Genomic DNA, 11,260 nt, shown 5'->3' on the forward strand with positions numbered 1-11,260 from the left:
CATGCAGAGACAAGCAAAGCTGTTGGCGGCACTCTCGGGACTTGCAAACCAGCCTCCGTGTGGTGTCCCGCTGTACTTACGCTGAGACGGGCAGCCACAAGCTTTCTCCTGCTTTTTATTTCTTTAAAAACAAACAAATATCGTTATTTAAAAGATAACAATTTGTGTCTAAGGGACTTCTGCAGCTGCACAGCAGGGTGCGCCGAGCCCCAGAATCCCAACGACCACTCTGCTCGCCGCCCCTGATATTGACATTTCCTCATCATCCGCCAATAATTAGAGACATTAACTCCCAAAAATATATAAATTTCCTCCAATCCCAGATTTGTTGAACTTGAAAATTTGCTTCCAACAATTTAAATAGCCGGGTGATCCAAGACGCCTTCACCTCCTGTCGGCCGTGCTGCGAATGCTTCCTTGAAAACACCAAAGTAGTTACCTCAAAGAAACCCACAAGTAGCGAAACAGTTAAAACATAAATTGGATTTAGCCAAAAAGCATTAATGAAGAAGTCAAAGTTTAGGGAGGCCTTTTTAGCAGCAGTGAATCTTCGCTTTGTTCAGCGGGCGTTGAGGTGTATGTACAGCTCTTCAGCGATGCGCAGTGACCTCCCGCGAGGTGCCTCCCACTGAAGGTTTCCGCGAGCGGAGCCGCTTGAAAAAAGACGAGTCAGCATGAAAGTCTTTTTATTTGTTAAATTTATCCTTTTGGCGGGGCCGAAGGTTGATTTCCCGTCGCTTTCCCTCCGGAGTTGCGGAGCAGCAGCGGTCCGGGTCCTGCTGCCGTCGGGCGTGCTGCAGCTGGACTCTTTGGGCCGGCCCGTCCACTTAGCCGAACCTGGCCTTATTTGGTCCATTCCAACTTCTTCAGATGTTGGAGTCCGCGCGGCTGTCCATCCAAAGGCCCCTTCAGTGCCGCTTTCCGCGACCTTCGAGCCGAATCTGCACTACGGCACTTTGCAGATGAAGGACGGGACTCTCTTGGACCGGCCGCCCTCCAAGTTTGCCCCCGAAGCCATTCCAGGTTTTTAACTTTGCCTTATTTCTCTCCCGCCCCCCCCAACTGGCCGGCAGCAGCGCAGAAGCCCACGGGAGCCCCTGCTGCTGCACCTGCTACAGCTGCTGCAGCTGCTGCTGCTGCTGCAGTGCCGCCCGGACAGTTTGCTGCTGCTGCACTGCCAAATGTGTCGCAAGGGCAGCTGCCCTTCCCAGCCACTCCGCCGGCTGCAGCGCCGCTGCCGGCGTCGCCGCCGGTGGCCGTGGCAGCTTTCCCCGTGTGTAGGTTTTTGAATTTTTGAATTTTGATTTTGATTTTGATTTTAATTTCAATTTTGATTTCCACTTCTTTTCCAGTCGACCCCTCAGAGGGCGTCAGCCGCAGCGGCGCGCAGCTGGGGGCGCTGCTGAACAGCCTCGGGGGCCGCGGACTCGGCGCTGCGGAGCTGCCGAGCTTCAGTCTTCCACTTTTAAATCTGAACCTCCCTTGGGCCTTGAAGGTTCGTGAGCACTTCGTTGCGGGCGCTGCGGTGTACGTACACCTCCGCGGGGCTGCAGGACGCGGCGGTGACCCCTCAGAGTCTCTTCGCACTTTTGTTTTTCAGACTTCACAAAAGGCCTGCAGATCCAACAGGCCGCGGCCGCAGTGCCCGCCCCCGTGAGCTGCTGCTGCTGGCACTTGTCTCTATTTCCGAGTTGCTTTTGCTGCAGCAGCAAGTTTTGTTCTTTCCACTTTGCTGCACTGCAGCAGCAGCAAACTCCTCTTCATTTCCTTTTTGCTGCAGCCCGAAGACACCTGCGACCGCGACTGTGGGTCTGCAGCTTTCCTTTCAAGTGGCGGACTTCTCAAAAGATCTTCTATTTTATTTTATTTGTTCATTTTATTTGTTATTTATTATTTATTTATTTATTTATTTATTTATTCATTTATTTATTTCAATTTTCCCGATCGCAGACTCCCCGCAGTGCCCCGCGGGCTGGAAAGCCCAGGGCAGTTCAAACTGCGCGGCCCCGAAGGACTACGCTGGGGGCTGTCCCCACTTGATGGTGAAAAAAGAAAAGTTTTGAAAGTGAAAAGTTGAAAGTGAAAAGGACTTGAATTGGGTTGCTTTCTGGTGTCTGTACAGCGCGTTGAGGCGGGCGCGTCCAGCGACAGTAAACGCCGAATCGAAGAAGGTGCCGGCGTTTCAAGTCTTTTGAATTTATTTAATTCTTGTTTCAACTGCTTCCAACTCTTCCAACGCATTTAATTCTTTTATCTCCAACTCCAGAATGCAAGGTCCACTGGTCATGTCGGGGAGACCGCTGTGGACCACTGGGCGGCAGGAACTTCGCAGCGGAATGCCCTTGTGCGAATTCTGCAATTCTGAAAAGTTTTTATTTATTTTTTTTCATCTTTTGATGATTATCGCCAATCTCAGTGAACTGGATATACACCGGAGTCTGCGTCGCCCCCAAGTAAGGCTCAATTTCCATTTCATTTTTTTTTGTGCAGAGAGCCCAACTGTATGTACAGCTCTTACCTGGGGCAGTGCGAGCCCTCCCAAGTGAGCTTATGGATAAAAAAACAAAAATTAAATTCAGAAATTAAAATGAAACTCTTCAGAACCTTTCCGGATTCACGGAGGAGCAGAAGTTGGATTTCTCTGCCAACTGTATGTCCACCCAAGCCGCCGAAAAGCAATTCGCAATAAATTGAATTGGATTTATTTTATTTTATTTTTATTTTATTCCGTTTTTTTGCTGCCCCGCGCCCCAGGCCAAGTGGAGTGGCCCTGCCGGGACGAGCCCTGCGGTGGGCTGCTGCTGCTCACTTGCAATTAATTTCAAAAATAAAAAATAAATAAAAACAGAAAAAGACTTTTCGCACACTTGCCCTTCCTCCTGGCGCTTCGAGGCCTCCTCGGGCACTTGCCAGCCCCCGCAGGTGAGTCGTTTCTGCAGCAAGAGCCTTCAACTCGAGCCAATCGCTGCTGCTGCTGCTGCTGCTGCTGCTGCTGCTGCTGCTGGTGGGTGCCTCAGGGGTACACGGGGGGCTACCGGGACTCTGGGGAGTTGAAGGAAATGGGCCAACAAGGCCGAGAGGCTCTTTCGAAGGCCTGGGGCCTCCCGTGGCCCTGCCTGTCGGACTTCACGCAGAGATCCTGTAGGCCCCTGCGGAGCAGCAGCTGTCTCTGCGTTATATTTAATTGATCTTTTTGCTTTTCTGGAAGTGCAACTTTAATTGCTCGTGGAGAAAGCATCTTTTCGGGTGTATGGACAGGCGCAGGTGCACGCAGTGCGCATGCGGGAGGCGCGAAATGCAGTTCTTTTTGCACATTTAAAAACATGCAATTAAATATATTAAAACAGTTCTTTCAACTCCATTTAAAAGCTTTTTCTTGTTGATTTCTCCCCGCAGGCACTCAGGACTACTTCGCAGCCCCCTGCCCCCTGGGCTGGCGAAACCTGATGGACTCAGCGCTGTGCGAAGCTCCCGAAGGCGAGTTTTGAAATTCGGAAATTCGGCGAAGACAAAAGAGCTGCAGCGACGAACCCGCAGGCTACGGGGCCTCGCAGGCCTGCCCGGAAAGAAGACATTTTGATTTTATGACGGAAGAGGAAAGGAAAGGTTGGCTTCCTCGCGCCGCGGCCGCGGCTCTCAGGTGTACGTACACCTCAACTCCACGCACAGACGCCGCGCGCCTCTGCAGCCTCAGCTGGCCCTGCCTCGGTGCGTCTCCAGCTCCCAACTGCAGCAGCAGCAGCAGCAGCAGCAGCAGCAGCGCGGACTCATTGCTTTTTCTGCTGCAGGTCAAGCCCCAGAAGACTGTTCACAGTGCCCCCAGGAGTGGCACCCAGTCGGCTCCAAGACAGGTGCGCCACAGAAAGCGAATTTGCACGCAAGTTCTTCTTTTGCATGCAGTTGCTTGTTTTGCATGCAGTTGTTTGTTTTGCATGCAAGTTTTTGTTTTGCATGCAGTTGTTTGTTTTGCATGCAGTTGTTTGTTCTGCATGCAGTTATTTGTTTTGGATGCAGTTGTTTGTTTTGCGTGCAGTTGTTTGCTCTGCATGCAAGTGTTTGTTTTGCATGCAATTGTTGGTCTCTGCATGCAACTGTTCATCTCTGCATGCAACTGTTGGCTTGTGCATGCAATAGTTGGTTTTGCATGCGCCTGAGCCCTCGACTTGGGACCTAGCCTCATTTAGTCCACCTAAAGTCCCAAAATAATAAAAGTGACTTCCCTCAGGCTGGTGCGAGCCGGGCCCGAGCTACAGAGGTGAGGCGGCCGCGGGCTTTTGGAGTGTACGTACACCCCGACGGCGCCGCCGCTGCAGGGGCGTGCCACAAGCCGCAGAACTGGAAGGCGATGACTTTGCCACAAAAAGAAATGTTGAAAAAGCTGTGCAGAGTCCACTGCCCCGCTGCGGCCTTCTGGGGGGCCCCCCAGGGCCCCCAGGGCCCCCAGGGCCCCGGGGCCTTTGCTGCTGCAGCAGCACGGCTGCTGCGGGGCGCTGCAGGTGAGTCTTTTCGGACTTGGGGAAATTCAAGAACTAATTCCTGGCGCCGCGGGGCCCTGCTGCTGCTGCTGCTGCTGCTGCTGCTGCAGCTGGCAGGTACCCCGTGCTGGAGTGACGGCTGCTGGCAGCGGCGGCGAAGCTCTTTCGGGCCGCTGGGGCCCCACCAAATCTTTCAAAATGCTTCTAAGGCGGAAACAAAACTTTTAATTTTTGCAAATGGACTTGATGGAAGCAGCAGCCCCCTGGCTCGCTAGTTGCTGCTGCTGCTGCTGCTGCTGGGCATTCCAACTTACAAATACGGGAGCAGCTGAAGCTTCGCCGCCCTTCAGCTGCTGCTGCAGCGGGAAGCAGCAGCCCCGCCCAGCTGCGCAGCTTCTCCTTTGGCGGGGCTTTTTGCTGCTGCTGCTGCTGCAGCAAAGCCCTTTCCAATCTGCTGCAGGGGGCACTGCGTGAACTATGGGTCATTCAAATCATCATATTCATATGGGCATTTGCTGCACTCCTTGAGGCTGCTCGGGCGCTCTCCTGCTGCTGCTGCAGCAGGTCTTCTGCTGCTGCTGCTGCTGCTACAGCAGCGGGGAATTGGCGCTTTCCATAAGGAAAGGCAGCAGGCCTTCGGGCAAAATTGGGGTGTCTGAGTGTAGAAAAAGAAAAAAGAAAAAAGGAAAAGGAATGAAGCTGGAACGCATGCTCTGACGCTGTACTACCCAGCTGTCTGTACACCTCAGACAGGGGAAGCTGCGAAGCCTCACTTTTATCACTTTCACTTTTCGTCAAATAACTTTTGGCCACGTAGCGAAACGGCAGCACCAGCGACTCCTTGGAGTTGGGGCCCTGCGGGAAAACCAAAAAGATGAAAACAAAAATCAAAAAAATAAATGCAAAAAAGAAATTAAAATTAAAACAATTTGCATGCGGCGGCAACGGCACATGAAATGCAGAGGCGAACGCAGTGGCGCACATTCACGCTTATATTTGCACTTTTATTTATTATTTTTATTCATTATTTATATTTATGTTTATGTTTATGCTTATATTTCTATTTCTATTTCTATTTATTTATATTTATATTTATATTTATTTTTGAATTTGAATTCGCCTGCCAAGCACTGGCTTTCTCACTGCGGGGATTTCGGGCTCGTCCACCATTGGGATGTCTTTGAGGGAAACTTTGTCTGCACAGAAAACGAAGTTCCAGTCAAAAGTATCTTTAAATGCATTTAATAGTGCAAAAAGTCTTTTAAAAAGCATTTAATAATGCAATAAACCTTTAAAAAGCACTTAATAATGCAAAAGGCCTTTAAAAAGCATTTAATATTGTAAAAAAAACCCTAAAAATCATTTCATAATGCAAAAATAAGGCAAAATGTGAATTTCTGCATCACTTTAACCCTACACTGCGTTGCTGGCAGCAACAGAAGCAGCAAACGCGCGCCCGAGGGCACTGCAGCAGCAAAGCAGCAGCAAAGCAGCAGCAAAGCAGTAGCAAAGCAGCAGCGAAGCAGCAGCAAGGCAACAGCAAGGTAGTAGCAGCGGGTCGCGGGCTGCCTGCTTCTGCCTGCCCCAGCAGCAGAGAGTCTGCTGCTGCAGCTGCAGCAGCTGCAGCAGCTGCAGCAGCAGCAGCAGCAGCTGCAGCAGCAGCAGCAGCAGCAGCAGCTTGTAAAGCACTTGCCCTCCAAAATGATCTTCGAGACCAAGACAGCCGTGTTGGTGGTCATCTGCAAAGGCCCCAAGTGCCTCGCGTGAGACAGCCGCAGCTTCCGGACTTCAGCAGTTCTGTCGTCAGAAGGCACATTCCCTGCGCCGCAGCAGCAAACGGAGCCGTCGGCCTGCTGCAGCAGCTGCTGCAGCAGCGGGATCCAGAAGCTGCTAAAGGGGCTGCTGCGGCAGCTCGGCTGAAACGGCTGCTGCTGCAGCTGGCCCCGGCAACGGGCTGCAACGGCTGCTGCAGCAGGTGCTGCAGCCGCTGCTGCAGCAGCCGCAGCAGCTGCTGTGAGCCTTAGCTCGCTACTTCCCGCTGCTGCTGCTGCTGCAGCTAATGTCCTGAGAAGCTCAAGAGGACTCACCTAAAATGCCTCCAACGAGCACGGCGTCGAAGCGGTCTGCGTCGGCGACAGTGAGCTCTTGGTCCGCGTCCATCTGCGTGAAAGGGAAAATTCAGTTAATTGGATTAATGTATGTAATATTATTAAATATTAGTGTAAATTGAGCTGAAATAAATGCGAATTTTCCCGTGTTCGCCCCCGTTTTCAAGAAATAGGAAAGCTGCTGCGAGTCGCCGCTCGGCTGTGTGCAGATATGCATCTTTTCGCTGCGCCGCCGCGCACTGACATCTAGCAGAAGAACTCTGTCCCAATTGAGTTCCTCGAGAGTGTCTGCTGAGTCTGAGAGAACAGAGAAAGAAAAGGAGACAAAGAAGGCCGGCGAAGAGGGTGAACGAGGGGCCCGGGAACTGCAGCGGAGTCGCTCGCCCAGCCCCCAAAGATGCCCCGCAGCCCCCACTAAATAGCCAGAATTAAACCATTTGATCTTTTATTACACAATAAAGAAACTGGTGGCTTCTTACCCGGCAGCACCCGCGCCCTCAGCTGCGCCTGGAGGTCCGCGAGTTGCCTGCGGAGGGCAGACAGAGGCAGCGGCAAGCCACGCCTATAGCAGCACACAAAGGCGCAGCCAGTGAAGGAGAGGAAAGAAGTTTGCTGCAGTCACCTCGTGGGAACGCTGGTGAAAATGGCCCGGGAAGGGCCCACAGTCTCGCTGATGTGTTTGTACTCTAAGGTACACCACTGCTGAAGGAAAAGGACAAAAAGAGCAGCTTTCTCCTGCAAAGCTTAAAGTCCCGAGCCCCACAGTAGCAGTGCAAAGGGCGCTCGTCGCTGGGGCGAGAGGCGAGGCCGTATGGGCTGCCTGTGGACCTCTACTGCGCGGCAGAGCAGCTTCCCCACATTTTCACTGCTCAAGTTGAACGGAATTCGAATATAATGAGCCCCAAATGCCACAATTGCACTACGAAACAGACTAGTGTGCTGTTGCGTCGGATGTGAGGGGTATTAATTGCTCACTTCTATCTCCTCCTCAACATTTTCAATGACGTACAACATCGTAACCCGTCGAGGATCTTGTAGCGCGCCCCGTTGACAAGAAAAATACGCAAACGTTCTCCAAGTATTTGCAAAGTGACAGAACTCGATAAATTAAGACGTTTGCCGGAATTTAAATAAAAACAAAGTCCTTTGTTTGTTTGTCGCCGCTGGAAACAACGGCAGCCAGCCACTGTGGGCCGACAACTGATCGCTGAAGTTCCCCGCTGCTGTTCCCTCCTCGCCGTTCCATCGAACTGCAACTAAATTCAATATTCTCGATTTTAATTATTCTATTTCAGTGCAATTCAGCACTAAGATTCCTCAAAGACTCCTCCAGTTACTGCGCTCCGCAAGACCCTGCTAGGGTCTGCTTGCCATTACTGATATTACAAACAACACAGTTAACTTGCTGCTGTCCAATATGTTCACATGCTTATTTCTCTGCCCTTCTTTTGTTGCTCTCGCAGCCATTTTCGTAAATGCCTCTGAAGATTCTGCGGGAACCCGATGATGTGCTGTTCTGCAGCAGCACAAATGAACTTGTTCTCCGTTCCTGTTTGCCTTCTGCAGTTTGTGCGCGTAAAAAGCAGAAGAGGGAGGCTTTCTGTGCATAGAGCCTACTGCAACTGACTTGCTGCTGCTGCTGCTGCATTATCGCATTGATAAGCTGCTCCTGCAGCTTATCGTCAGGTCTTTTCAGTGTCTGCAAAGCTGTTTCGGCGAGCCGCTGCTGCTGCTGTTGCGTCTTTTGCTGCTGCTTGTTCGTCTTAATGCTAAAAATAACGGAAAGCAGCAGGACAGCAAATATCAGGTAATGAGCGAAGGCCAGAAACCCTCGAAGCACAGTAATGCCAGCCAGCAGCAGCAGACAGCAAATAGCTAGCTGCAGAGACACAAATGAAAAGGAAAATAACTTCTGGAACTTAGGAAATCTCAGCAGAGGCTCCCAGTGGCTTTAGAGGCCCTATGGAGAGTCAAGGAAGCGGTGGCCAGCAGCAGCAGCAGCAGCAGCAGCAGATTGGACCAGTGGTGAACCGCCAGCTTTAACGGCCTTGAAAGCCTTAAACCCAAAAAAAAGAAACTTGGCAGCCCCAAAAACGCAGTAAAAGTTCTTCAGGGTAACTCTAGCCGCAGCAGCGCTGCTTCAGCAACAGCAAAAGCACCTTCAGCTACTCGAGCTGCAGCAAAACGGGCAAAGGCTGCGAAGCAGCCGCTGCTTTCAAGTGCTGCTGCACCCTAGAGGCCAAATTGCTGCTGCAGTTTGCTGCTATGGGTGTTGCACCTACACAGCGCCTTCTTGGGGACCACGCTGCACCTTTGTGTCACTGCGGCAGCAGCGGCCTTTAGTCAGCAGCAACACCAGCAGCAGCAGCAGAAAAAGCTGCTGCTGCTGCTGCGGCCCTTTAGGGATGTTTCAAATGATCAAATAGCTATTCCTAGGCAGCAGCTTCGCAGGCTGGGAGCACATGAGACACTTTTGTGCAATCGCAATCTAACAGATCTTTCAGTTTTGTTCTTTGGGCCACGTGCACTTTGCTGCATTCATTTTTCTTCTTTATCAGTATTAAACAGTAGCCCTAATTAGCTTCTTTATGAATATTAAATAATAGCCCTAATTGGGGAAACTCCAAACGAACCTCCCTACCAAACTGTGCAGCGACCCCTGCTGCTGCTTCTACGGCCAGTTCAAAGCTTATACAGAAAAGTAGCGCCAGCAGCAGGAGATGATGCTGCTGGAGCAGTAGCAGCAGCAGCAGCAGAAGCTCCTGCTGCTGTTGCAGCTGGCCATCGGCTGAATGCTCCTCCACTACCGGGAGGCGAAGGCCAAAATGGCGGAGTAGAGGAGATTGTCCGAAACTTCACACGTGAAGCAGAAAAGAGAGGAGGAGAAGCAGCAAAGATCCGCAGAGACACAATCACGAAAGCTGCTAGCAACACCTGCAGGCATGAAGCCACCGAGCACCTCCTGCGGCGGGAGAAGAGACGAAGCTGTGGGACAAAAGAAGCCAAATCGACACAAATTCGACACAAAAAAGCAGAGAGAAAGTAAGAAAGAGTTGTGTGTAGCGACAAACATGATTTGCAAGACATCAGGCTGTTTGGGAAGAGGCGACGGAGGATGCGAGGAAAGCCCTTCTTTCAGGGCGTCTTTTCTCTAGTTTCGGCTACCCTGCATATAAAAATAATAATCCGAATAATTAGTGTTCGTTTTCCAGAAGTTTCGTCGGACAATTCATAGTTATCAGGCGAGATCAGGGGTGTTCTGCGTGTACAAGGAAGACATCTCGGCGGCGGCAGGCGAGCCCGCAGCCTCTCTTTGTTTAACCCTGTCCATGCGGAAAGGGCTTAAAAAGGGAAAAGATTGAGATTTTGAGCGTTTTTTAGTTATCCTTCAGGCTCCAGCAGAGTATCCCTGGGAGTGTATGGGCGGCTGCGGCGGAGCATCGATGCGTGCTCGTTCTCGGGCCTCCTTCGTTTCCGGCTCGACTAATCCCCTTACCTGAGCATTAAAAGTTGTTTTTAATTACTTTGGGGTTTTCTACTGGCTCAAGCTGCCCGCCGCATTATGCCGAGGCGCGGTGGGGCCTGTGGGCCCGCGGCTGTGTTCGCGTGTGTGTTCGGGCTGATCCTCGCGCTGCCGGCGGCTCACCTCTTCTCCAATGCTTTCTCTGTCTCCCCCCAACTCAGCAGCAGCTGGAAAGGGCCTCTTTGCCCGGCCGCAGCTCGAGACGGGGCCCCCCAGCGCCCCGGCTGCAGCAGACTGCTGGGATCTGACGGCGGCCGCGGCCTCAGCGCCTCCGGGCGAATTCCTCTTAGAACAAAAAGGGTCTCTGCTGCACCCCTGAAGGCAGAAGGAGACGCCGGGGGGGGGAATGGGGGCCCCATACTGCTGGTGAGCTTGCTTCACTGTGCAACGTTTCTGCCGGTTGCTGCTGTTGCTGCAGCTGCTGCTGTTGCTGCAGTTGCTGCTGCTGCTGCTGTTTCCCCCTGCAAGGCTGCTGCTGCAGCTGAACTGTACGAGCCGGGAGCTGCCGCCCTCCCGGGGGCCCCCAGAGCCCTCCAGCAAATTCAACTTTCAGCTTTCTTTCTTTTGCTGCTTCCAGCTGCCCCCCAGCCTTCATTTCTTGAGCCAGGCCGGGCCTGGGGGCCCCTGGGGCCCCCTGGGGGCCCTCCAGTGGGGCCCCGTTGCAGAATTTGAGTCAAAATAGTCTTCAAATGGACTTCTTTTTTGTTCATTTCAGGCCGAACGCTCCGTCAACAGAGTGACACTCATTGGCCGCGTGGGCTTAGAGCCCGAAGTGCGGCAGCTGCCCAGCGGCGACCGCATGGCCTCTTTCTCTTTGGCCACTTCGGAGCAGTGGCGCGACAAGGTGCTTTGTGTCTTCTTTTTTATTTTCTTTCTTTCTTTGGCTCCTTCTTTGCTTCTTCTGGACTCCTTTCGTTGCCTCTTCTTGATTCCTTTCTGTCCTTCTCTTCGAGCCCTTTCTTTCCTTTCTTTTGACTCTTTTTTCCCTTCTTTTCGATTCCTTTTACTCCTTCTGCAGCTGCTGCAGCTGCTGCTGCTGCTGCTGCTGCTCGCTGCGGCGCTGCGGTGCTGCGGCAGCGGCGGCTGCCCACCAGGGGCCCGCGGCGCTGCGGCTGCTGCTGCTGCGGGATGCGGCAGCTGCAGCAGCTGCTGCC

At 52.4% G+C, this 11,260-nt stretch overlaps 3 protein-coding genes across 3 annotated transcripts in view; 2 read left to right on the forward strand and 1 right to left on the reverse strand.

The window, feature by feature from the left end:
* Positions 1-674: 674 nt before the first annotated feature.
* On the forward strand, positions 675-3,488 carry ETH_00014660 (uncharacterized protein; the record flags this gene model as incomplete). Its single annotated transcript, XM_013376601.1, has 7 exons — positions 675-1,023; positions 1,353-1,499; positions 1,601-1,653; positions 1,781-1,809; positions 2,491-2,542; positions 3,018-3,141; positions 3,397-3,488. The coding sequence occupies 7 exons, from the start codon at positions 675-677 to the stop codon at positions 3,486-3,488; spliced, it is 846 nt and encodes a 281-aa protein (XP_013232055.1).
* A 1,473-nt stretch (positions 3,489-4,961) lies between these two features.
* On the reverse strand, positions 4,962-7,597 carry ETH_00014665 (uncharacterized protein; the record flags this gene model as incomplete). The annotated part of the gene is made up of 8 exons (XM_013376602.1): positions 4,962-5,330; positions 5,619-5,671; positions 6,169-6,294; positions 6,563-6,635; positions 6,828-6,880; positions 7,063-7,145; positions 7,206-7,285; positions 7,559-7,597. The coding sequence occupies 8 exons, from the start codon at positions 7,595-7,597 to the stop codon at positions 4,962-4,964; spliced, it is 876 nt and encodes a 291-aa protein (XP_013232056.1).
* Positions 7,598-10,145: 2,548 nt separating this feature from the next.
* Positions 10,146-11,260, forward strand: part of ETH_00014670 (Single-stranded DNA-binding protein, related) — a gene marked incomplete at both ends in the record, with an annotated part of 2,875 nt that continues 1,760 nt past the window's right edge. The window contains 2 exons of the mRNA XM_013376603.1: positions 10,146-10,472; positions 10,822-10,950. Coding sequence (XP_013232057.1) covers positions 10,146-10,472; positions 10,822-10,950 — 456 coding nt within the window. The remainder of the gene's footprint in view (positions 10,473-10,821; positions 10,951-11,260) is intronic.

The sequence above is a fragment of the Eimeria tenella genome, genomic scaffold (assembly GCF_000499545.2).
Source record: "Eimeria tenella Houghton genomic scaffold, Eth_scaff38, whole genome shotgun sequence".
NCBI lineage: Eukaryota > Apicomplexa > Conoidasida > Eucoccidiorida > Eimeriidae > Eimeria > Eimeria tenella.